The sequence below is a fragment of the Diabrotica virgifera genome, chromosome 5, assembly GCF_917563875.1.
Source record: "Diabrotica virgifera virgifera chromosome 5, PGI_DIABVI_V3a".
Classification (NCBI taxonomy): Eukaryota; Metazoa; Arthropoda; class Insecta; order Coleoptera; family Chrysomelidae; genus Diabrotica; species Diabrotica virgifera.
In genome coordinates, this window is record NC_065447.1 from 211,684,600 (window position 1) to 211,712,003 (window position 27,404).

A 27,404-nucleotide genomic window follows, 5' to 3' on the forward strand; every position below is an offset into this window, starting at 1 on the left:
GCTTTATTTTATTTTTCAATACACATGCGAAATTCTTGACAAACAATTTGACATTTAGTAAATCCGTATAGCACTGCCATTTTACAGTATTACAATATAAAAATAAAGGTGTAAACTATTCAGTGACCGTAATTGTTTTTCAATGAGCAATTGGAACGAAAACTTTCGTTTTCAACTTTCTATGAAGATTTATCGACTTTATTTAACTTTACCTGGTAATTCCTTAGCTGCTCCAAAGTATTTATACCCCCTATTTCCAGGTACTTCTTTGCCTTCATGATCTAACATCCTGGGTCCAACTCTCTGATAGTCAGGCCCGCCCAATTCCTTTATTTGATCCTCCCAATGCCTCTTCTCCCTCAGTAGTTTATTTATTTCATCATTTAAGTCTCTTATCCTAAATTCTCCAAGGCCAGCATTTTGAATTTGAGCTACTTTCTTGGCAATTTCTCTTATGATCTGCATCCTCCATTTTTCACAAGCATGTAAATTTTTACATTCTGATGCAAGATAGGGCCTTCGTTTTTTGTGCTTATCTATTTCTCCTAGTTGGGCTGCTCTCCATCGAGCTAATGTTGTCCTAAAAAGATGATAAATTTGAAAGTAAGTAGTTTAGTAACAAATATAATGGTATGTTATAACCAAACCCCAAAGAAACAGTTTATTTTACTTACATCGCTTTTTCGGCGTTTCGGGCCATATTTCAATCCTTTATGTCACCTGAAATAAGTGATTTAAAATGTTTTGAATTTTAAAATTGAAAACCTTTTAAAAACGATATTTTTAGAGGTTATGTTATGCTGATCTGAAATGACGTCTAGACTTCTTCTTCTTCTTCTTCTCTTCATTTGAATGGCCTTAGCTGCCAGGGCTATCCGGCCAGGATCCGTGAATATAGACTTGAATATTCAAGAGCCGTACCTCAGGTACATCTGGGCTTAAGCTCATAGCTCCTGAATCTGAAATATTAAGAGATAAAAAAAAACTTTGTAATTGTTTATAAGTTCCATAACTAAAGTTCTACTATTAATGGTCTAGTTCTAGTACTACCACGCAAAACCGCACTAAGCACAAAGCACATGCATTGCAAGCAAGCATAAAGTCATAAAGTTTTTAAGCAAGCTACACACGAGTCATTGTTGATGTTAAAAACTTTTGCACTGCGATTAATGTCTTTGAGTTTAAATTTTTAAACAACACATCAGTTAATGTAGGATCACCTTCTAGTTCCCTTCTAAGCAACTGGGACTCTCTTTGGAACCTAGTACATTCCAATAAAACATGTTGTAAAGTTCCTACACTGCCACATAAACACTGGTTTGAATTCACTACCTTGAATCTAAATAAATGTACAGGAACACTACAATGTCCACTTCTCATACGACACATTTGTGTGATTATACCTCTCCCCAGGTTGGGAAATTTTGTAAACCATGCCTTTTTATATGGAACTGTAACTTGTGAGCAATAAGTAATTCCTTTTGCCTGTCCTATTTGTTGGAATCGATTTTCCCAACCGATCCATAGGTTTTCTTTATATTTAATTTGAAAATCTTTAAAGGAGGCCTTTGGTTCTTCACTAATGGGCAGCTTTCTTCCAAGATTCGCAAGATGGTCAGCTCTATCATTCCCAATAATTCCAGTGTGACTTGGAATCCATGCAAATTTAATTTCTCTATGTTGTTCATCAAATTCACATAGTTTTTGTTTTAGTTGGAGAGTTTGTGAGTCTATTGCCGCCTTGTAGCTTGATCTTGTGATTTTTTCTAGAGCACTCTTAGAATCACTACAGATGAGGCACTTTGTAAAATTATTCTGTTGGATTAACTCTAATGCTTTTTTAATGGCAAATACTTCTGCTGAGCAAATTGAATTAGCGGAGGGTAATCTTGCTGTTAACTGTGTTCTCTCGTTAAGGTATATCCCAATACCTACATTACCTTGTTTATCTTTGGATCCATCTGTGAAAATAAGTTTATATTCCGACCAGTTATTGAGGTACCATTCCATAAACTTGGTTTGGTTATTTGCTTCTTTGCCCATATTGACAGTTTCATAAGCCATAGGAGAAATCTGAATATTAAGTGGAAAGGAGTGACAAGGAAATAAGGAGCTATGTGCTACCTCATGAATTTCATGTAAAGTATTCTGGAAAGCAGCCAGTATTGGTGGGAAATATTTTCTTCTCCAAAAACTAAAGTAACCCAGAAAGACATTGTGAAATTGCTCAATTGAGGCATATATTGGGTTGTCATAGGCTACTACTTTTAAAATGAATTTAGATGCTAGCCATATTCTTCTGAGATCTAACGGTGTTTCTCCACACTCTGACAAAATTATATGAACTGGAGAAGACCTCATAAATCCCCCCACCACTCTAAGAGCTCTATACTGAACCTTATCCAATTTTGCAAGTAGAGAACGTGCACAACCTCCCAGAAAAATGGATCCGTAGTCAAGATGTGATCTAATGTATGCCTTATATAGAGTGAGTAAAGTTGCAGGATGTGCTCCCCACCAAGTTCGACACAAACAACGAATAATATTGACTCCACTGGAAGCCCTCAATGCCATCTTTTCAATTTGACTTCTCCAAGAAAGGGAACTATCTAGAATAACTCCCAAATGAGAAACTTCTTGTTTCCAATCTAAACGTGTGTTATTCACTGATATTAGTAAATTCGGAATATTATTCCTATTTCTATCAAAAAAAATTGCTTGACTCTTGCTAGATGACAGATACATTCCCATATCATGAAGTTTATTAGAAATACTTTCTACTGTACCATTCAATTTTTCCACAACATCCACCCAGCTGCTGCCGGAGCAATAGAGGGCAACATCGTCTGCATACTGAGTAATTAGAACATCCTCTGGCACACAAAATGAAATTATATTGATGACAATATTAAATAGTACTGGACTCAAAGGGGAACCCTGAGGAAGGCCCACATTGGTAGTTCTTGGTCCTAGCAGATTTAAGGAAATAGGATCACGAACAGACACCAAACGATTAGTCAATAAATGTTTAACCAATTCAATAAGTAACCATGGCAAATTGAGATCTCCCAAAGCGTCCAATAATTGGATGATTGACACTTTATCATATGCAGAAGAAATGTCTAACATAACAGCAGCTGCTGGTTTCCTTTTTGAGATATTCATTGAGATTTCATTGACCAGATGAATTATGTTTTCAGACACCCCTCTACCTTTACGAAAGCCAGTCTGGAAAGGCGATAGGATCATAAAATGTTCTACATACCAATCTAACCTTATTTTTATCATGTTCTCTAAAAGTTTACTAACACACGATGATAAAACGATTGGTCTCCAGCCCGAAAGACAATTTATATTTTTATTGGGTTTGGGAATTAAACACACTGTTTGTGATTTCCATTGAGTGGGAATATGCATTCCCTCCTTTAAAGATAAATTGAAAAATTTTAACAGGAACTTGATTGCTGACTCTGGAAGATGTTGCAACATAGAAAATGTTATACCATCCTGGCCCGGCACAGTATCCTTTCGTTCAACCAAAACCAATGAAAGTTCGTTTAAAGTGAAGAGTTCACACTCGATAGTATTAGATTTCACTGGGTGGGACGCAATGTCCTCAAATACAGGTGGAGTCAATGAACAAAGCATTTCCTCCCCTAACGATGAATTACTAGGAGTTCTAACTGAGGCTTTAGTGAAAGCCTTATGGAAACTTCTCACTTTTCTCCACATTACTGATATTGGAGTATCAGGTGAAATTGTGGAACAAAACACAACAAATGATTTTTTCTTTTTGGATTTAAGTTCTTTTTTACAATGTGCCCTAATTTTTTTAAAATTAATGAAGTTTTCTAAAGAAGGTACCTGTTTGAACTTCTTGACTGCCTCCCTCTTTGATTTAATTAAAACTGAACACTCTTCATCCCACCAAGGTAATTGTGGTTTATGGAATCTAACACGCTTTTTCTTAGGGATGAACCTGTTTGCTGCGTCTAATATTAGGTTTTGAAAATCTGTGTAAGACTCATTAGGGATGTTGTTAATGTTAGACTCAATATATTGGTTGAATTGTTCCCAATTGGCTTTTTTCACATTAAAGATACTGCGATCTTGAAGAGGGTCATTTCCTTGGGGACTATTTCTATCCTGCCCGTAACACACTACAAAAGGAAAGTGATCACTTGCTCCTATCTCTGGAAAAACTTCCCAGAGGCAGTCCACAGCCAAACCTGGAGATGCTATAGCTACGTCAGGGACACTGTTTGAGTCAGGCGGTGAGATTCTTGTCGCCTCACCCGTATTGAGAAAACACAAGTTATCCTCCTCCAAAAGATCTGCAAGACGATTGCCGTTCGGATTGTTAGATGATGAACCCCATAAAGAATGTTGGCAATTCAAGTCACCTATGAAGAAAAACGGTTTATCACACATTTGAACCAATTCTCTAAAGATCTCCTTACGAAAACGAACATCTGGTGTCTTATACGATCCTATAATAAAAAATTTTTCAAATTTGATAATGATAGCCTGCCATTTTTCAGGCAAGTGAATATGTGAAATGTCTATCCTATCAGCTGCCAGAGACTGATGAATAAGTACAGCTATTCCACCCCATCCATCAATCCTATCATCCCTATAGCAGTAAAAATTGGGAATATGCAAGTGCTGTGAAAATTTTAGATGTGTTTCATTTAGAAGAATGATATTAACATCGTATTCGTTAAGAAACACCATTAGATCTTGCTTATTGTTAAAGAAACCATTAATATTCCAATGCAAAATATTAAATATCATAACTATATATATAATTTGTTACTATTATTTTTTTTTTATTTTTAATATAAAAAATAATATATTATATTATCTGTAAGAAATAAATGAAAATTCAGTCAACACTACTTTTACTAAAATTAGATGTATTATGTGACTCATCAAAACCTGCAAAATCCATATTATTATCAGAGGTTAAATCAACGTTTTTTGAAAATACACTATCCTGAGAATGTACACGATTGCTTGTTAATGAGAGTGCAAAACTTGGGCCTTGTGATCCCGTATACTTTTGTGAATCATTTAATTTGTTTAAAATCGGTAATCTAGGTAAATTTCTGCTTAGATCCTCATTTAATAGAGCTTTATGCGCCTCTTTGTCATAACTAATGTCTTTAAGAATTACTTTATTTTTCCTTTTAACTGGGACCACATGACTTTGACTCTGGAAATGGGGAGTGGAGGATGGGGATTTTTGAAGTGCTTGAGTAAATGCTCTGGGTGAGCTGGATAGTAAAGAAGGAAAATCCCTACTTCTCCTCTGAAACATTCTCGAATTCTCTGGCTTTTCCTTAATTGGGGGAAACAGCTTGGCAGCTTCAAAAAAGGTGAGATCTTGGAAGACCATTACTTCATTTATCTTTTTCTGTCTTTCGAATTCTTTGCAAATTTTATTTGTGGCAAGGTGATCAAGATCGCAGTATAGGCATTTTGGTACAGAAACTGTGCAGCTTTGTACTGTATGTTCATCGGAACATTTCGGGCATCTTGCTTTTCCCCTGCACTGTCTTTGTGAGTGCCCAAATCTTAGGCATTTGAAGCATTGCTGTACAGGAGGGATGTATGGATCTACTGTTACCAAGTTTGAATATATGATTATTTCTTTAGGGGGAGTTCTTACGTCAAAGAGTAGTTGTACAGTTCCTGTTGGAATGTATGTAACGGTCCCACTGCTATCTAAAACTCTTCTGTTAAGTCTTCTGGCCGATATAATTTTCACGTTTTTTTGTAATTTACTGTCGTTAACTATGTTTTCCATTGAAATATTTATACTTACATCTCTAATAATACCCCTTGATGTTAGCATTTTTTGAGGTATATAAGCAAGAAATCCTTTCTCAAGGATTTCTGTACTATTTAGTACCATATTTGCCTGTTTGGAGGTGTTAAAAATTACTCCAATTCTATTCATGCCTTTTCTACTAATTTCTTTAATTCCAGTCGTACCCATTGTATGAAATACTTTCCCAATATCCATAGGATGGATATTTCCTGCTTTTCCCTTGTCACTCTCTATCATAATAAGGAATGGGCCGAAGTCAGTGTCCTTGTATTCAACTTTTCTTCTACTAATATTTTCAATCCTAGATGATAAGTTATTAACTTCTGTTAACATGATCTGATCGTTTTGGAATTTATTTTTTAAAGCACAGAGTTCTTTTTCTATTAAATTAATGTTATTTTTATGTCTCGGGGCTAGCATGTGTATGGAATTTAAAAAATTTTGCGAGTTCAATGAAAGCAAAGCATAGATCCCGCCCCCTTTGTCAGGGGGGCCGGGAGAGTTAGTGTCCATCTCCTAAGCCAGCCTCTACTCTACTATACTACTGCTACTATGATTATATAAAGGCAAAACTTACAGAAAAGTCCTTAGTATTTCTAATTCACTACTAACGTATTATCCCGTTTTAACTTTTAAATTAACTACTAAATTAATGTTCAAACACTAACTAACTATATCTACAGTATAATTACTTAATTTATAACAATTTTAACGCGATGATTTAAGATTTTTCTGACAAAACATCTAATCACTTCAAATTCGTATGGATATGTCCAAGCATCTCTGACGTCATTGTCATTCTGTCTGCGTATATTTACTTCTTCTTTCATTCATTTATTTGGCCTTAGCTACCAGGGCTATCCGGCCAGGATCTGTGTATTTGTCCTTTATGCTTTGTACTGATTTTTCAAGAGCCGTGCCTAAAATTCGTTAGCAAAACTGTGCCGAAAAGGTACATCTGGCCCAAGCTCATAGCTCCTTAATTATTAGAAGAATAGTTAGAGAAAAAAAATGTTCGTATAAAACAAGTAGGAAAATGGGACTTCGTAAATCCTGTTTTCACCCAAAATCAGCTAAAGTAGAACCGAAAGTCGATATTTGAATTCATCGTGTAATTTTGCGCCGATTAATAAACGATTTCACTAATTTTGAGTCATTGTTACTAAACTTTCGGCATTTTTACTAAAAGTTCGACGCAGCAAATTGGAAACGGTAGATACTCAGGAACGACTGGCGAAGGTAGAGGCTCAACTAGGGCTGTAGCTCCACTAATAATGGTTATTTTATTTTTACATTTTTTGTATAAACTATAAAAGCGAATATTTTTCAGCTAAGAAGACCGCTTTGCAATTAAGAGATGATAAGTGGGGCGTTAATATTTAATTCCGATCGCTTGAAAAGTAAAAATATTTAATTTCCTGTATTTTATGTTCAGTAAGAATATTAGATTTTACTCTATCAAAGGCAAATAAAATGAATATAATATGTATATACAGGGCGTGTTAAAAGAAGTGGGACGGAATATTTTGAAAACTCGAAATTATTTGTCGACATCAAATGTCCATTAAGGTCTCTATTTTACGTAGAGTGAAAATTATACGAATGGTTTTGCATGCAGTAAAATACTGGCAAATACTTGCCAAGTTGCGGGTATGTCCAAATTTGAATAAAGTACATTCAGGACTTTACTTTCTGTAGACACTGTATTAAAAATAACCTTGAAACAAAGATACCATAACGAATTCCGCGGTACCCACAATAAAGATTTTCCACGGTAAACATCAATAAGTTTGATAATATTTCCTTCCGCCCACCACATTACAAGAAATATTCAACTCGGCTCCCTAAAACCAACAAACCACTCGCAAATCCGTCCAAATACGTATTGCGAACCTTCAAAGCGTTTGTTGAAACACCGACAGAAGTTAGATTGTGGTGCGCCATTTGAAAACACGTGCTAATCTGACAAACATGCTGCGCGCGAGCGGCTCGCACACCGAGCGGAGCGCATATGTATACATACCCTTATAATATCAAGCATAAGTTAAACACTGCATTGATTGTGATTTCAAAAACGGTTCGCATGTTTTAAATAAGATTTTTGCTGAATATGTATTTTGCTAAAATATTAAATAACATAGAAAATACAATTCACAACGATTATTCAATTTTTAACGATAAACAAAAGTCTAATATGATGACAAGTTTGAAATTGATCGACTTTGTCGATAACAGTGTCATTAACAGATATTTGTAAATACCATGAATCATTTTCCGTATGGATTTAAGAAATACATACTAAACAGTTTTTTTACCTGTATAAAAGGAGATTATAATTATGACACATTATGGTACTCCTTATTTTTCAAATAATATGCTCTTGTAAACGCATATTTTTGATTTATTGGATAAACCTATATTAGATACATCACAAGAAATTAAAAATAATTAACATGTAATAAATTCACTGTTTTAATCAGATATATTATATTCCCTACTATTGCAACAAAATATTAAAACGAATAAACGAAAACTTGTTGAGTAGTGCTGATTGATACAACAGAGCAATAAAATGTTATTCATAAATATAGTGTAAGATATATCGCCGCTTATATGGTCCGCTGGTAATAAGTTATCAGCATTTAATTGCAAAGCGGTCTTTTTAGCTGCAAAATACTTTACTGCATTAAGCTACCTCATCTATATTATTTTTATCAGATTTTATTTCATCCTTCCTTTTTTTTACGCTACGTCCAAAGTCCACAAACCCACTTTCATTTTTTTACTATTACTATTTCTTATTATTTAATCTTTAGAAATCTTTCCAGCTGTATGAAAGTTTGTATGAATGCTATTATATGGTGTATTCCACGAATATACGACTGTTTTGGATTATCGCGACAACGAATATTTTAGTATGCAACATAAGAAGTACGAAAGTATTTTGCTATATTAATTACTCCAATAAACAACAATATAATTTGCAATTTACTTTCGTTCTTCATATTTTGCACAGTAAAATATTCGTTGTCGCGACAATCCAAGAGGGTCGTATATTCGTGGAATGGGGTATACGAAGATTATATAAAAACCAAAACGAAAAAGTAGCTGTACAAAGTTTTTTATTTTAAAATATATACAGACACTTTAGAGTAAAAATTTATATGAAAGTATGTCCCTCATATTGAACGGTATATTTGATTCTCTTCCCCCGTAGCGTTACAGTTTTAGGCAGGATGCTGTCTCGTAAATGTATTCCTCTTTTTTCTGGTGTCCATGCTTGTAAAGTGTATTTTTGATTACCACTACATGTGATGGAAATCCATCCTAAAAAGAATACAGTACATTAAAAATTTCGTAAAGCTTTGATCCAATTTGATTATAGAGATCTTCTTGCAGTGGCGGCTAGTCAGAGTAGGCAAGGGAGGTTTAGCCTCCCCATCAATTTTTTACAAACGTTACACTGTTTTGTTTACTTTGCTATTTTGCTTCGCGTTGTTAACGATATCGAAAAAAGTTATTTGAACAAGTTGTTCCAAATATTATTCTAACCACACATGCCAAATTTCATGACAAAATTCGCACTTTTAGTTTTTTCATTATGTGTAGTCAGGACCCTAAATTTGGTTGTCACGAGGGCGGAGGCTATCGCCCGGCCAGGCTCACCTGCTAATGCTCCGCGCAGCGCAGCGGCGTTTTTAGGAGACTTGGTCTTCCTAAACTATGCATATCCCTTAAACACACGCTGCCCTGAGATTAAGCAAGGGCGGCAGCCTCCGCTCCAATTTCAGGATCCTGATTACAAATGATGCAAAACTAAAAGTACGAATTTTGTCATGAAAGTTGGTATGTGGGGTAAGAATAATATTTGAAACAACTTGTTCAAGTAGTTTTTTTCAATATCTCTAACGCGAAGCAAACTATCGGAAATTTACCTTGTTTATGGATTCGCAGTAGGCCGCGTTTAAAATTTAAATTTTAGTTGAGTATCTTAAAAAATGTGAACCTTCAATGATGATATATGTATGATAGTGGAAAACTTCAAATCTGTATTTATTTTGATAGCTGGAACGTAGGGCTGTCTTCATCTTAATAATAAATAAATATATTATTCAGTTTATTAAAATTATATTTATTTGTGTTGTATTTAATTGTATAAAAACAATTATATTTTTCTTGTCACTTAATATTTTGCCAACTGGTTGCCTGTTCTTAACGTTTTGGCAACTGATGTGCACTACAATTTTATTAAAACAAAGGTATGAGCAAAATAACAATAACATTTCATGCACATCTACTTACAAAGATGGAATTGTTAACAAATAAACGACACAAACATTGGTATTACACTTTTACAATAATTAGACTAACTATTTTTAAAATGATATATTATGAAATAACAAATTATGACGATATTATGAAATGTAAATAAAAAATGGCCAAACACAAATAGGGCATTAAATTACATTTTTTGGATCATTTTTTTGCCAGTACAAATTTGTCTAGATATTTTATAGTTATAGCCTCCCTTATTATAAAAATCACGAGCCGCCACTGTCTTCTTCTTCTTCTGGTAGGACTACAACCCGGGGTGGGTATTGGCTGACTGCACAACTCGCTTCCATCTCGAACGGTCGTCCATGGTAGTTGGGTCAGTGGATAGCCCCATTGTTCTTAAATCTGACCATATATTGTCTCTCCATCGCATTCTTGAGCGTCCAAAGGGCTGTTTTGTGGGGGCTTCCTCCCAGATCAACTTGACAAGGCGGTTATTAGAGAGTCTATGGACATGGCCAGCCCATCTTACACGCTGAGGTTTGATTTCTTGGACTATGTTGCTCGCCCTATACATCTGGTTGGCCTCAGCATTTGTTCTATTCGGTACTGGTTGCTATTAGGGATAGGGTCGTGATAAGGCCCAAAGATTCTTCTGAGGACTTTTCTCACAAAACATCCAAGTTTTCTTTCAGATTATTGAGATGCTTGGTCATAAAGTTGTGTATACAGGGTGTTTCATTGGGAAAGTAACATACGTTGACTGTAGAAAGAGGACACTTAGGCGGTCTCAAAAATACCATACTTAATGGGTCTTACTCCATTAATAACAGAGATACTGGGTGTTTTATCTATTTTGCCATTTTCTTATTTGGTTCATAACTTTTTAACCACACCGTATATTTATTTTATATTTGGCACGCAAATATCCTTTAAGTTGTACAATAAATTAATTTATTTACAAATGTAAAAAATTCAGGCCCGGATTAAAAAATATTAGAAAAATGTTCCGACCCAAAAACAACACCCTGTACATTAATTTTTTTAAAATGGATTTTTTAGTTGAAAAGAGGATGAAAAACTAAATTTAGTGGTATACTTTGAATTTTCGGCAAAATGATTTTTCTGGTCAAATTTTGAATTTGAATTCTGAAATTATGTGAATTGCGAGAGTTCTAAGTAGAAAAAAAATTAAATACAACTTACAACTTGTTAACCGCACTGTATATTTATTTTATATTTAACACGCGAATATTCTTTTAGGTGTCCAATCAATTATTTTATTTACAATTATAAAAAATCCAGGTCTGAATTAAAAAATATTGTAAAAATGTTCCGACCCCAAAAAACATTCTGTATATTAAATTTTTTTAAATGGATTTCTTAGTGGAAAAGAGGATGAAAAACTAAATTTAGTGGTATACTTTGAATTTTCGGCAAAATGATTTTTCTGGTCAAATTTTGAATTTAAATTCTGAAATTATGTATGTGAATTGCGAGAGCACTAAGTAGAAAAAAAATTAAATACAACTTACAACTTGTTAACGGCACTGTATATTTATTTTATATTTAACACGCGAATATTTTTTCAGGTGTCCAATCAATTATTTTATTTAAAATTATAAAAAATCCAGGTCTGGATTAAAAAATATTGTAAAAGTGTTCCGACCCAAAAAACACCCTGTATATTAAATTTTTTTAAAATGGATTTTGCATTTGAAAAGACGATGAAAAACTAAATTTAGTGGTATACTTTGAATTTTCGGCAAAATGATTTTTCTGATAAAATTTTGAATTTGAATTCTGAAATTATGTCAATTGCGAGAGCTCTAAGTAGAAAAAATTAAAATGCGACTTAATTTTAACCAATACCATTATTTAATCTAAACATTTCAGTGTTTTTTTATTATCTGTGACAAATAGTTTATGGCGAATATTCATCTTTAAATAATGAATAAATAATAAAGAGTCAATAAAGAATACATCACTTTAATCAACAAAGTATCTAAAAATTATAACAAAACAGAGAAAATTTGCAGCATAACTATTCAAAACTAAAGTACTTATTCAAAATTACCACCATCAAAAATTACTGTTATGTGTCAAAATGTTAATATTTTACCAATTTAGATTAAATAATGGTATTAATTAAAATTAAATCATATTTTAATTTTTTTACTTTGAGCTTCGTAATTCACATAATTTCAGAATTCAAATTCAAAATTTTACCAGAAAAATTATTTTGCCGAAAATTCAAAGTATATTTCAATTTTTTTCTACTTAGAGCTCTCGAAATTCACATAATTTGAGAATTTAAATTCAAAATTTGACCAGAAAAATCATTTTGCCAAAAATTCAAAGTATACCATTAAATTTAGTTTTTCATCCTCTTTTCAACGGAAAAATCCATTTTAAAAAAATTTAATGTACAGGGTATTGTTTTTGGGTTGGAATATTTTTCCAATTTTTTTTAATCCGGACCTGGATTTTTTACAATTGTAAATAAACTAATTTATTGTACACCTTAAACGATATTTGCGTGCCAAATATAAAATAAATATACAGTGTAGTTAAAAAGTTATTAACCAATTAAGAAAATGGCAAAATAGATAAAACACTCAGTATCTTTCTTATTAATAGAGTAAGACCCATTAAGTATGGTATTTTTGAGACCGCCTAAGTGTCCTCTTTCTGTAGTTAACGTATGTTATTTTCCCAATGAAACACCCTGTATAATCACATCTACACAGCCATTATTAAGTGAAAAATAGAAAATAATATACACAAATATATGATTTATTTAGAGCCATAAAAAAGTTTTTAAGTCTATATTTTTAAAAAAAATTTATTTAAAAATCAAAAAATCATTTATTTATTTATTTATTTATTCACGGGCAAGCCCTATTCAGATATAAATGTTACAGTGTTCTAAATTATATAACATAATTATACAATTATATACTTAACATTAATGTTAACCAATTATATAACATAAATTATCATAACATAGCAAAGTGGTTTGAAAGAAAATAATTCTATGAGTAGTACAGTTACAAAAAAGAAAAAGAAAAAAAAGAATAAGATAACATATAGGTCAGTACAATTACAAACAAAAGATATCACCTAAATCAATTCAGAAATGTTCCAAGGTATAACGGTTCTGAGTTATCTAATACATATATGTCATGTAACACCAACCACAATACAAAAGCTCTGACCGAAAATATTAAAAAGTTAAAAAGTTAGGGAAGAAATATGGTTTTTGAAGCGGGAAACTGATATATTAAAAATTTCGAGGTTATTTAATGAGTTAGCTAATCGAAGAGCTCTAGGAATAAATGTGTTGTAATAACAATTGAATCTATGAAAAGAGACATAAAAGGTTTGCACCTGCCTAGTCGAACGACTGGGGATAAATAGAGATATTTTGGAGAGAATCTCGGGGCAGTTACACAGCCCGTTGATAATTTTAAATAAAATTATTAAGTCTCTTTGTTTTCTGCGTACCTCAAGAGGAGGTAAGTTCAGTATGCGCTCTAATACAGAATAGTCATAGTATACATGCATCTTAGTAGCAGTATATCTCAGAAAATTGTGTTGGACAGCTTCAAGTTTCAGTTTATGAGTAAAATAATAGGGGGACCAAATTGTGGAACAGTAATCGAAATGAGATCTAACCAGGGAGAAATAAAGTGATTTATGGTCAATATATTGACTCACCCGCATTTGATAGTACTACGTCATTAATAGAAAGCCTTCGAGTAACTCCAGTAACGGTAAACGGTTTTCCTTTTGATAGTCCAGGCCATTTACTCAATCGATCTCCTTCGTCTATTGGTACTTTAAATAATTCACTTCCCAGACAGTCTTCATATGTTTGATCTGCTCTGTTCAAATCGCATATCGTTATGGGCAATTCATTTGACCTAAATACTGTTAATCTACAAAATACTCAATTATAGAAAACATATTTTATATTACGTTACATTTTTTTATTTATTTATTTGTGGATGAGCAAATGCCCAATTTAAACATGTACAATATAAAATTTAAAATCCTAATACATCGCGTAACATTACAACTAACATAAACACAAAAGAAACAAAACAGAAGCCAGGTCACAATTTAAAATTGATTAAACTAAATTACATAGCATCAATGAATCATGTGAAATATATTAGTTGCACTTTAAAAATACTTTGCCTTTCAAAGCAATTCAACCTATTGGTTTTTTGTTCAAAATTGTGCCACTTGTTTGGATCTTGGCTCCTCTAATAATTATCTCATACTATCTATTTTATATACACTGGGGTGCAAAATTAACCGGTTAAAATGGGTCACTTTTGATGTCTCGAATTTCCTAAACCTGTTGTCCGATTTAAGTGATTTTTTTAATATATTATAGCCTTATTCTTTAGCAATATCGCTGTAATAGTATTGTTGCTAAAAGGTTAAATTTTCATTGTATACCGGGTGTATCAATCAAACTGTGTTTCTTTCTCAAATTTCGCTTCACCCTGTGGAATATTCTAGCATTTATAAAATCCTGAAATTAAAATCCAACTATAGCCTTATGTTTTCTCAACATTCTTTTTTTTTATTCATTCGCTTAAGTAGGACCATAAAAAAGTTAGGAAATTTAACAACTAGCCATGTTCTTTATTAAGACAGGGTGTTTTTAAATAATAATTGGCAAACTTTAAGGGGTAATTCTGCATGAAAAAATAATGACAGTTTGCTTTATCAACGATATACATATCTGCAAATGCTTCGTTTATGAGATAGGGGGTGTTGAAAGTTTTCTTACAAACTGACGATTTATTTATTACTTTAACCGGTTGAGGTATGCAAATGAAATTTGGTAGGTTTTAAGAAGTAGTTATTGCACATTTTTTGTCATACAATTAAGAATTTAATATTCACCATTGGCGCGCATACGGGTAATATGAGGGCTTATATTACCCGTATGTACGCCAGTGGTGAATATTAAATTCTTACTTGTACGTCAAAAAATGTACAATAACTACGTCTTAACACCCACCAAATTTCATTTGCATATCTCAACTGGTTTTTAAGCAATAAATAAATCGTCAGTTTGTAAGAAAAATTTCAACATCCTCTATCTCAGAAATGAAGCATTTGCGGACATAGGTTTATAAAGCAAACTGACATTATCTTTTCATGTAGAATTACCCCTTAAAGTTTGTCGCACTTATTTAGAAACACCCTGTATTGATAAAGAACATGGCTAGTTGTTAAATTTCCTAACTTTTTTATGGTCCTACTTAAGCGAATGAATAAAAAAACAGAATGTTGAGAAAACATAAGGCTTGGTTGGGTTTTAATTTGAGTATTTTATAAATGCTAGAATATTTCACAGGGTGATGCGAAGTTTAAGAAAAAATCACAGTTTCATTGGTACACCCGGTATGCAATGAAAATTTACCTGTTTAGCCACAATATTATTACAGCGATATTGATAAAGAATAAGGCTATAATATATTAAAAAATCACTTAAATCGGACAACAGGTTTAGGAAATTTGAGGCATCAAAAATGACCCATTTTTAAAGTGTCCGGTTAATTTTGCACCCCAGTGTATTATCATATATATTATGAATACTTACTTGATAGAATCGGGACCTTTTAGATAGTCCAATCTAGCCAATCCAGCTATAAACAAACTAGTACCTGGCTTGACACAAAATGTCTCTGGTCGTATTAGTTCTTTAGGAAGAGTTAAAATCAGCTCCTCTAACGTTAACAAATCCAAAAGTTGATCTGGATGAACTACTCCCGGAGTGTCATAACACCATCGACCTGATGCATAATCTGGATGATTTTCATTCACTCCCATTGTGGTTCTTCCAGAATTGTTCGGTTGAGTTTGTGCTGAAAAAGAGTCCGCTTTTTCCGGAAGTCTGGAATATTTTGTGTATTTTGAGAAAGTTTGTTCAATTCTTCCTAAAAGCGGATAAACAAATTTAGTTAGAACATTCCTATCTGAATATTAGATTATCTTGACAATTCAGACATACTTTTAAAGTACATAGATGACTTTAAAATGATATTGCCAATATTTATGAGTTTTGGTTCTAGGACGACTTTATTGGAAGATAGTTCATTCGATTTGAAATCAACAACTTTAACTTAAGAATATCTGTGCGGACAATCATAGCATTGTGATTTGTCTTTAAAAAGACAACTATATGCAATGCTGACAGTCAAATTCTTCTATTAGTGATGCCATAGTAAATCATGAGGAAAAAAACAATGAAAAAAACCTCATGATACTATCCGGACATGTTAAGTATTTCGTCTTACTCTGTTAAGATTTTGTGGTTAAGGTGACTCCAAGGTATACAAATTTGTTGACAACTTCAATTTTTTTTCGTTCTTATATAGGAACTTAACGCCTCTATTACCAATTTGACCGCTTCGGGCAAATGGAAGAATTTTGGTTTTGCCAACATTTACAATTAGTTGGTCTTGGTCACTGTATTTTTCTAGATAACTTAAATTTTTACCGAGTTCAACTTCCGAATCACAAAGAATGACCAAATCATCAGCGTACAGTAGCATTATTATTTTAATTTTGGCTATCAATGGAGATATGGGCCATTCCACGAACATACGCCTGTTTTGGATTACTTCGACAACGAATATTTTACTGTGCAACATAAGAAGTACGAAAGTAAATGGCGCTAATAATTATTCCAATAAACAACAATGTAATTTGCAATTTACTTTCGTTCTTCTTATTTTGCACAGTAAAATATTCGTTGTCGAAGTAATCCAAAACAGGCGTATGTTCGTGGAATAGGGTATACCTGTTGATCCTTGACTAATAAAAAATTGTTCTATATCCGCAATAAATAAACTAAATAATAGTGGACTCAAAGGTTCACCCTGTAAGACTCCCGTTAAGATATCAAATGGTCTTATGTAGCCGTTTGGAGTTTTGATGTACACCCTAGCATTATCATAAATGTTTTTCAAAATGACTATTATTTTAGAACTCACCCCAAGGCCAAATAGATTTTTCAGTCGCAGTTGCAGTTGTACAGCAGAAGTGAGGGTGAATACATTATCAATGCAACCCCTTGATCCCATGAAACCTGATTTGACATTCGGGAAGAACATTATTTTCTTCAACCCAACTGAGTCTATTTGACAAAATATTAGTAAATATTTTCTCAACACAGTTAAGTAAGGCAATGCCTCTATAGTTTGCTGGATCATCTCTATTGCCCATAAAAAAGATGTATCTTCCATGTTATTGCCTTGCTAATAGTGGTATTCTTTGTATTGATTTCCTTTTTGAAGTTATACTTCTTTTTAGGCACGAGGGTGAATTTTTATTTTGTCGGGCGCATGCGCACACCGACAGTATGGTCACGTATGGTATTAGTCGCTCAAACGTTATACGGGATCTGATTGAGTGTTAAAATCATCTGTCAAAATTGTTCAATAATATGGAGATTATGGATAAACAAATGTTGTGTATATTAGTTTTTATTGTTGTGAGGACAGAGACAAAAAGCAAGAAGCAAGTTTATAATTGTAGTGACTTTTTAAATAGTTTTTAAAAGCAACAGGTACGTACCTTATTGTAAATGTTTCAGTATTGTAATAAAAAATTACCTACCTAGCTTACAGTACCTACCTAGCTTGTAGGTATTAATGCTTTGATTTACAAAATTTGATATTTTGTCGTATTTTAATTCCACAAGCATCAAACTTATTTGATTAAACTAAGAGAATAAGCAACTGTCAAAAAAAAATTTAAAACGTTTAATTGCTATATCTTCCCAGTTCATTCACATGTCTCGGTAGTTAAACTCTGCGTGGGGTGAGTTCAAAATAATCTAACAACCTGATAGACGCAAGTTCAATTCCCAATGCAAATTTTTATTTTTTTTTTATACATTTTATGATTGTAGGTATGTATATTTATTATATTTCAGAAAATACGTATTTAGTTAAAAAATTTCTCAACAATTATTGTTCAGAAATAATTTCTTTGTTGCATTTTTCAATGTGTTTGCGTGTGTTTTATTCTTTTATTACTTTAATTTTTGGTATAGTTTTAATAAAAATTTTTGGAAAGTAGTAAGTATTAAAATTAGTTTAATATTTAAATAAAATATAAATAAACTGTTTAAAGTATATTGATTTCGTTGAAATCATATAATAGAAGTCTAACTTCTTACGTGCGTACAAAGTACACACACATTCTTTTTTTAATACTGGTAACCAAATCCTACTACATTCTGTCGAGGAATTTGCGACGCAATTGGTTTCACTTCACAGGATTAAAGGAGCTTCTTTGATCTCTCTCTTTTTATAATGTCTTTCTCAGTACACTAGAAGTAAAAAGCCTCATATCAAATGGAATGAAAATTAGGTGCAAACTGGTAATCAAAATAATAACATAAAAGTAAACAGAGATTTCTGATAATTGTGGAAAAATCTCTTTTCTGTACTTGTATTTGTCAAATGGTAAATTTTTATTAACATAGATATGTAATATATTAACAAATATAGATAGATAGATATATAATATATTAATACCTACCTATAAGTGTGGCATTCTCCGCTACATTATGTGCTTTAAGTTGTTCCCTTCTTCTGTTTTCTTCCACAAAAGTAGATTTGTTCATTTCAGTAAGTCGTAAGTTTCTCAAATACAAACGATGGGAAGACAACTTCATTACTGGAAACTTTAGAAGATTCAGAGTTGTTCCGGGCCACTGACTTGTGGTTGCTCTTTGTATTAAATCTGCAGCTTGAATTTTGCAGTAATCTGATCCGAGAAGTGCATTAAATAAGCTAGATTTGCCGACATTTGTACATCCTACTAAATAGACATCCCCTAGAAATAAAATGTGATAAAAAATAAGTATTAAAAATGTTAATCTGTTGTTTTCCATTGCCTATAAAATAATATGAACAATTTCTAATGTCATTTTTTTATTTAGTCATATGAATATTATACCGCTAGTAATCGGCAAAGTAACGCAAAAGATGAAAAACACATTAAGTTGTGAGATAAAAAGAATTGAAACTAGTGAAGGTGGGAGATTTTTTTTCTGGCATAGACTTGGGTGTCAATTAGCCAGTCACAACTTTTTTGTTTTCTATTCATACATAAAGAAGGCAATGAGGTCCTTAGAGTTCCAAAGCAAACTCTTCCACATCTCTCTACTCAGTTCAAAAGCTGCAGCTGGCCGCTATGGATTGCTATGGACCATGATACAATAACCCAAGATATGATATGGAGCGTTCCTAATTTCGTTCAGGTTGCGCATGACGTCACGTTGTGAGTAGATCCTTTAAATTTCGAATGCCTTGCCATTATGATTTGGAGATTTTAACTTTTAATATCAGTTGTGAAACTTTCTAGAAGTGCTGTTTTCTTTAGTATGATTAAATATATGTATTGAGAACATATTCTAATAATAAAAATCAATCAGAAATATGATTTTTTTATTATTAGGCAACATACGTCTAATTCTACAGTGTGGAAGGCACTTGCAGAATAAAATGATTTCTGTCCTTGTTTCGAAAAATTATAAAAAACGCTGATACTCGTCGATTTTTAAATAAATATCTGCACTTTTTAAACACAAATTTAAATTTACTAGAACTAGAATTTAATAGAACACCCTGTATATTTTTATATTTTTAAAAGCTGCTTAACAACCTGATTTCAACTAATTATATCATGTAGGGTGAATTATGAACAATACAGGATGAAATTTTGAAATTATTAACTATGGAATCCACTTATGGTATAAAATTGTGTGTGTCCTTATTTTAAAAATTATAAAAAATGCCGGAACAGGTCAACTTTTAAATTTAAATGGGCGCTTTACAAACATAGATTTAAATTTACAGGGTGATTTACGCAAGTACAGCATAGTCCATGATCTTTAGTTTTAATGGATCACCCTGTATATTTTTATGTGCTTAGAAGCTACTTTATAACTTCATCACAAAAAAAATGTATTATTCGGGTCCATTATGAATAATACAAGGTGAAATTTTGAAAAGGTGAAAGTTTTAAATTATTCATAAATTTCGTCAAGACATTAAAGATACAAAACCAAAAAAAAATAGATATTATTTATACTTAGTTTAGAAAATATATGTCTTTATTTAGCTAAAATACCATTATTATATATACATTCTTTACTATTATTTAAAGTATGATAAATTATTAGATAATTTCAAAATTTTATTTAGGTTCCTATTTAATATCTTGACAAAAATTTAACCTATATAATTTTAAAATTTCATCTTGTATTATTCATAATAGGCCCTATAAAATACACTTTTTTGTGATGAAGATATTTAACAAATTCGAAAAACACAAAAATATACAGGGTGTTTCATTACATTTAAAGATCATGGACTATGATAGACTTGTGTGGATCACCCCGTATATTTTAATTAATGTTTAAAGAGAGCATATCTAAATTTAAAAGTTGACGTATCCTAGCGTTTTTTATAATTTTCTAAAATATGGACACAAACAATTTTATTCCATAAGTGGTTTCCATACACTGTAATTTCAAAATTTCACCCTGTATTATTCATAATACACCATACATGATATGGGTCGTTGAAATCAGGCCTTTAAGTAGCTTTTAATAATATAAAAATATATAGGGTGTTCCATTAAAAATAAAGCTTATGAACTATACCAGGCTTGCGTGAATCACCCTATTTAAATTTAAATTTAGGTTTAAAAAGCCTACATTTATATATAAAAAAGAACGGGTTTCAGCGTTTTTAAAATTTTTTTAAAACAAGGACAGAAATAATTTTATTCCATAAGTGCTTTCCATCATATATATATATATATATATATATATATATATATATATATATATATATATATATATATATATATATATATAAATTAAACGAAAAGATTTCTCTGGTATACAGAAGAAACCTTTTCCGTAGCGGACGCGAAAATGTAAATTTCAAAGTCTTCATAAAAGACGATGAACGACAAAAGACAACTCTTTGTGTCACAGATTTGTCTACAAAGCCACGTTATTCGCTACACATTCGTCAATAACGGAGAAAAACCGTGATATGAAAGGAAACGGCGATTGCATGTTATTTCACTTCGACCACCACCGATATTCTACACAACGTGTTTCGAGCTCATGTCAAGCTCTCGTCAGGAACATCTAGGTGGATGGTCGAGGTGTAACAAAATGCTTTTGGCCTTTCTGGTAATAATAAAATAACCAGACTTCAGTACACTTGGTACGACATCTATATAAATTAAACGAAAAGATTTCTCTGGTATACAGAAGAAACCTTTTCCGTAGCGGACGCGAAAATGTAAATTTCAAAGTCTTCATAAAAGACGATGAACGACAAAAGACACCTCTTTGTGTCACAGATTTGTCTACAAAGCCACGTTATTCGCTACACATTCGTCAATAACGGAGAAAAACCGTGATATGAAAGGAAACGGCGATTGCATTTTATTTCACTTCGACCACCACCGATATTCTACACAACGTGTTTCGAGCTCATGTCAAGCTCTCGTCAGGAACATCTAGGTGGATGGTCGAGGTGTAACAAAATGCTTTTGGCCTTTCTGGTAATAATAAAATAACCAGACTTCAGTACACTTGGTACGACATCTATATAAATTAAACGAAAAGATTTCTCTGGTATACAGAAGAAACCTCTTCTGTATACCAGAGAAATCTTTTCGTTTAATTTATATAGATGTCGTACCAAGTGTACTGAAGTCTGGTTATTTTATTATTACCAGAAAGGCCAAAAGCATTTTGTTACACCTCGACCATCCACCTAGATGTTCCTGACGAGAGCTTGACATGAGCTCGAAACACGTTGTGTAGAATATCGGTGGTGGTCGAAGTGAAATAAAATGCAATCGCCGTTTCCTTTCATATCACAGTTTCAACATTCGTCAATAACGCTTCGTCAATACGTAAATACATTTTCGCGTCCGCTACGGAAAAGGTTTCTTCTGTATACCAGAGAAATCTTTTCGTTTAATTTATATAGATGTCGTACCAAGTGTACTGAAGTCTGGTTATTTTATTATTACCAGAAAGGCCAAAAGCATTTTGTTACACCTCGACCATCCACCTAGATGTTCCTGACGAGAGCTTGACATGAGCTCGAAACACGTTGTGTAGAATATCGGTGGTGGTCGAAGTGAAATAAAATGCAATCGCCGTTTCCTTTCATATCACAGTTTCAACATTCGTCAATAACGCTTCGTCAATACGTAAATACATTTTCGCGTCCGCTACGGAAAAGGTTTCTTCTGTATACCAGAGAAATCTTTTCGTTTAATTTATATAGATGTCGTACCAAGTGTACTGAAGTCTGGTTATTTTATTATTACCAGAAAGGCCAAAAGCATTTTGTTACACCTCGACCATCCACCTAGATGTTCCTGACGAGAGCTTGACATGAGCTCGAAACACGTTGTGTAGAATATCGGTGGTGGTCGAAGTGAAATAAAATGCAATCGCCGTTTCCTTTCATATCACGGTTTTTCTCCGTTATTGACGAATGTGTAGCGAATAACGTGGCTTTGTAGACAAATCTGTGACACAAAGAGGTGTCTTTTGTCGTTCATCGTCTTTTATGAAGACTTTGAAATTTACATTTTCGCGTCCGCTACGGAAAAGGTTTCTTCTGTATACCAGAGAAATCTTTTCGTTTAATTTATATAGATGTCGTACCAAGTGTACTGAAGTCTGGTTATTTTATTATTACCAGAAAGGCCAAAAGCATTTTGTTACACCTCGACCATCCACCTAGATGTTCCTGACGAGAGCTTGACATGAGCTCGAAACACGTTGTGTAGAATATCGGTGGTGGTCGAAGTGAAATAAAATGCAATCGCCGTTTCCTTTCATATCACGGTTTTTCTCCGTTATTGACGAATGTGTAGCGAATAACGTGGCTTTGTAGACAAATCTGTGACACAAAGAGGTGTCTTTTGTCGTTCATCGTCTTTTATGAAGACTTTGAAATTTACATTTTCGCGTCCGCTACGGAAAAGGTTTCTTCTGTATACCAGAGAAATCTTTTCGTTTAATTTATATAGATGTCGTACCAAGTGTACTGAAGTCTGGTTATTTTATTATTACCAGAAAGGCCAAAAGCATTTTGTTACACCTCGACCATCCACCTAGATGTTCCTGACGAGAGCTTGACATGAGCTCGAAACACGTTGTGTAGAATATCGGTGGTGGTCGAAGTGAAATAAAATGCAATCGCCGTTTCCTTTCATATCACGGTTTTTCTCCGTTATTGACGAATGTGTAGCGAATAACGTGGCTTTGTAGACAAATCTGTGACACAAAGAGGTGTCTTTTGTCGTTCATCGTCTTTTATGAAGACTTTGAAATTTACATTTTCGCGTCCGCTACGGAAAAGGTTTCTTCTGTATACCAGAGAAATCTTTTCGTTTAATTTATATAGATGTCGTACCAAGTGTACTGAAGTCTGGTTATTTTATTATTACCAGAAAGGCCAAAAGCATTTTGTTACACCTCGACCATCCACCTAGATGTTCCTGACGAGAGCTTGACATGAGCTCGAAACACGTTGTGTAGAATATCGGTGGTGGTCGAAGTGAAATAAAATGCAATCGCCGTTTCCTTTCATATATATATATATATATATATATATATATATATATATATATATATATATATATATATATATATATGTATATTTATAATACATGTATTATACACCCTGTATAATACATGTACTGACGATGAAATAAAGGTAACAATAAAATTGTAATGTGTTAAATGATAAAAAAAGTTAAAGCTGCGATAGTCATGAAGCCCATCAGTTATATTTTTTATTACTTAAGTTCTCTTATTAATTAATTATATTTATGATCACACTTCCTAAGGACTATTAAAATCTAACTATGAATATAATATTTTTGATAAAAGTGTAACAAATTATAAGTAAAATTCACCTTAAACACAAAAATAAACAGTGTTTACTATACGACAACACTGAATAATAATGCTGTTCTACTCACAGAGTGACGTAGCTACGTAGGCCCCGCCTACCGACTCCATGTCATATCTTCTGTTATTGTATCATGGCTATGGACTATCCAAGTTGCTCACCACATTTTTCCATTCATATATATTTTTGCTGTTCAGAGACAATAGATAGGATATATTGAAAGGTGGAAAAACATTACATTTTATTTAATCTTTGATTAAATTATAGGCAGTACCGGCGCTAGGGTATCAGGCGCCCGCCTGCAAAAGTAGCATAGGCGCCCTTCAGTTTCTTTTAAATTAATATTTTGTATCACACCAGCAGAAAAAAGCCCATTTTGGCGCCCCCCAAACAGGGGCGCCCGCCTGCAGTGCATCCCTTGCAGGCCCGTTATCGCCGGCCCTGATTATAGGTGTATGGAATGTATTTTGTGCACTCAAAGAAAGTGTGATTCAAATCACTCACTTTCTGACATTCAGTATAAAGATTTGAATCAAAAACTTTAATTCTTGCTAGATGTAGAGGGAAACATGCATGTCCAAACTTCATTCTGATTAATGTTGTTATATATCTTCGAGGTACTACATAATTTTTAAACCAATATATATTTGGAACAGAAGGTTGAATCAGTGAATACTGACATTTGGATTGTTTACAAAGATCTCGCCATGATTGACTCCACTGATTTTTAACTCGATGCTTAATAGTGTTAACTAAATCAAATATGCAAAACTTACGATTATTTGAAGTACCATACTCAATAGCTTTTTTAGCCAAACTATCAACATATTCATTATGCGTTAGTCCTATATGAGCCTTAACCCATAATAGTGGAGTCACTGAAGGTTTTCACCTCCGATTTCGTTGAACCTTCATCGATTTTCATGAAAATTGGTGAGTAGTTAGAAGATACTTCAAGGAACAAAGGTGACATGATGCCAACTTGCGCTTTTACCCTGGGGGTGGACCCCACCCCTTCTCGGGAGTGAAATTTTTTTTATTAAAAATAATACCAGAAATCGATAGAGGGGCAACTTCTAAGCAAAATTTGTTATATAAAGTTATTAACATAAATCAATACTTTTTGAGTTATTAAATATCAAAGATTTTATTTTTCTTAAAAAAATGCATGTTTTAAAGCTGTTTTTCACGTATTAATCAAAAACTATAAGCTTTTGTAAAAAAGCTATTATTACCAAAATTAAAGATAATAAAAAATTTAATACACTCCCTACTTAAAGAACTCAATTAATGTTATTTCAAAGTGAGTTATGGGTAATTGAATGTATATATTTTTTTCGACGAGTACTCAAATCGAAGTATTCAAGCTTACATAACGGGAAAACGATGCATTTTATAGAATATACTTGTTAAGCACTTGTCAAAGTACTTCGGAATACATATCAAATGAGCTCCAGTAGAAGTTAATGGCATCAAAATTAAGCAAGTTTGATGAATTGAAAATAAGAGAACCCTTTCGATTTTTTTTGGAAAAACTGAAAAATAAAACATACGTCATTTCCACAAAAATTTAAATTTGTAGTAATCCTCACAAGAATTTCTTTAGGTTAACATAGTTAATGATTTCAACAATGTTGACCGGTTTAGAATGCATATTTTTGAAAAAAGATACAATTTAAAAAAATCAGAGTTTTTAAAAGTATCGTACTTTACATTTCTTTTGATAATAACTCCAAAAATACTCAATATACGTAAAAAATGATATATAACTAAATTTTAGTTTTTTCAGTTCTAAATACTTTACCTTTACTATTTCCGTAGATTAAAAAATAACCGAGATAGAAACGTTTAAAATTTCAATTTTGCTGCGAGAACCATGTAACCATGGCCATTTAACCTTTTATTGTTAAAAAAGTAAGAGGTTTAGAAGACTAATTTCGACGTTTTTAATAGCTCTTGGAATCAACTTTTAATTAAATTTTAGGTGAACCTGATATCTTAAAATTAACGGAGTTATTTACAAAAAAAAAACAATAACATTTTTTGGAAACATTTTTAAAAGATAAATTTTGAAACATTTTTGGTGCATAAATGTTAATGCTATCAACTTCTTCGAGGGCTTATTTGATAGATATTTGTATGAACTTTGACAAATGTTTAATCAGTTTATGTTATAAAATGCATCATTTTCCCGGTATTTAAGATTGAATACTTAGATTTGGGTACTCGACGAAAGAAATATACATTCAATTACCTATAACTCACTTTTAGTTAACATTGAAAGGTTTTTCTAGTAAGGAGTTTATTTGATTTTTTATTAGCCTCAATTTTGATAATAATAACTTTTTTGTAAAAACTTATAGTTCGTGAGGTATTTATGAAAAATCGGTTAAAAACATGCATTTTTTTCACTAAAAATTAAAATCTTTGATCTTTAATAACTCAAAAAGTATTGATTTATTTTAATAACTTTATATAACAAATTTTGTTTATAATTTGTCCCTCTATCGAATTGTGGGGTTATTTTTAATAAAATAATTTTCACCCCCGAGTAGGGGTGGCATCCACCCCCAGGGTAAAAGCGCAAGTTGGCACCATGTCACCTTTGTTCCTCGAGATATTCTCTAACCACTCACCAATTTTCATGGAAATCGATGAAGGTTCAACGAAATCGGAGGTAATAGCTCATATCCACCTTCAGTGACTGCACTATAAAAAGTTCACTCTTCTTTTATTTTTATGAATTTCAAAAAGGATTTTCTTAATTAGTACGATATAAATATTTGAATTGTTATTAGGAAAATCTATAGTTTGAATAGCAAGAAGAACAGAGAGTTAATTGGAAATAATTGTAGCAGATATATCTTCTGATTCTTTAAAATATTGCAGGGCCTCATAAATTGCTATGGCTTCAGCACTGAAGATAGAAAAATCATGGCCTAACTTAAAGCGATAAAAACATGTAAATCAAAAATGAATAACCATTTTTAATTTCGTTGCAAAACGAAAAAACAGCCGCATCATATTCTAGTCCAATCAGAGAGTGCAGCAAGCACCTCTACCGGTTTCGAAACTTATTAGTCTCTCATCAGGAGGCACATATGCTGCTCTCTCTGATCCAACCAAAACAAACCCCGGCGTGCAGTCACGGATTGCAACGAACGAAATGGCATAGATGCCCTAGCGGCAACTGCTAGCAAAAGACTAAGTTTTCAATCCAATGGCATATAAATCAACATAATGTTATTCTACATCCCACCAGACTGAAAACAATGGGAACCTTCTCTGGT

General features: G+C 32.6%; 2 protein-coding genes across 2 annotated transcripts in view; both read right to left on the minus strand.

The window, feature by feature from the left end:
• Positions 1-212: 212 nt before the first annotated feature.
• On the minus strand, positions 213-6,573 carry LOC126884591 (pre-mRNA-splicing factor ISY1 homolog; the record flags this gene model as incomplete). The annotated part of the gene is given in 3 exon segments (XM_050650583.1): positions 213-580; positions 675-959; positions 6,411-6,573. Coding segments are annotated over 2 exon segments (394 nt in total), but the record flags the coding sequence as incomplete, so codon positions are not given.
• A 2,365-nt stretch (positions 6,574-8,938) lies between these two features.
• The window catches only part of LOC126884594 (nitric oxide-associated protein 1), a 28,102-nt gene continuing 9,636 nt past the window's right edge, over positions 8,939-27,404 (minus strand). The window contains exons 3-6 of the mRNA XM_050650589.1: positions 18,686-18,982; positions 15,735-16,071; positions 13,829-14,049; positions 8,939-9,160 (exon numbers count right to left, since the gene is read on the minus strand). Of these exons, the coding sequence (XP_050506546.1) occupies positions 8,994-9,160; positions 13,829-14,049; positions 15,735-16,071; positions 18,686-18,982 (1,022 nt within the window). The 3' untranslated portion in view covers positions 8,939-8,993. The remainder of the gene's footprint in view (positions 9,161-13,828; positions 14,050-15,734; positions 16,072-18,685; positions 18,983-27,404) is intronic.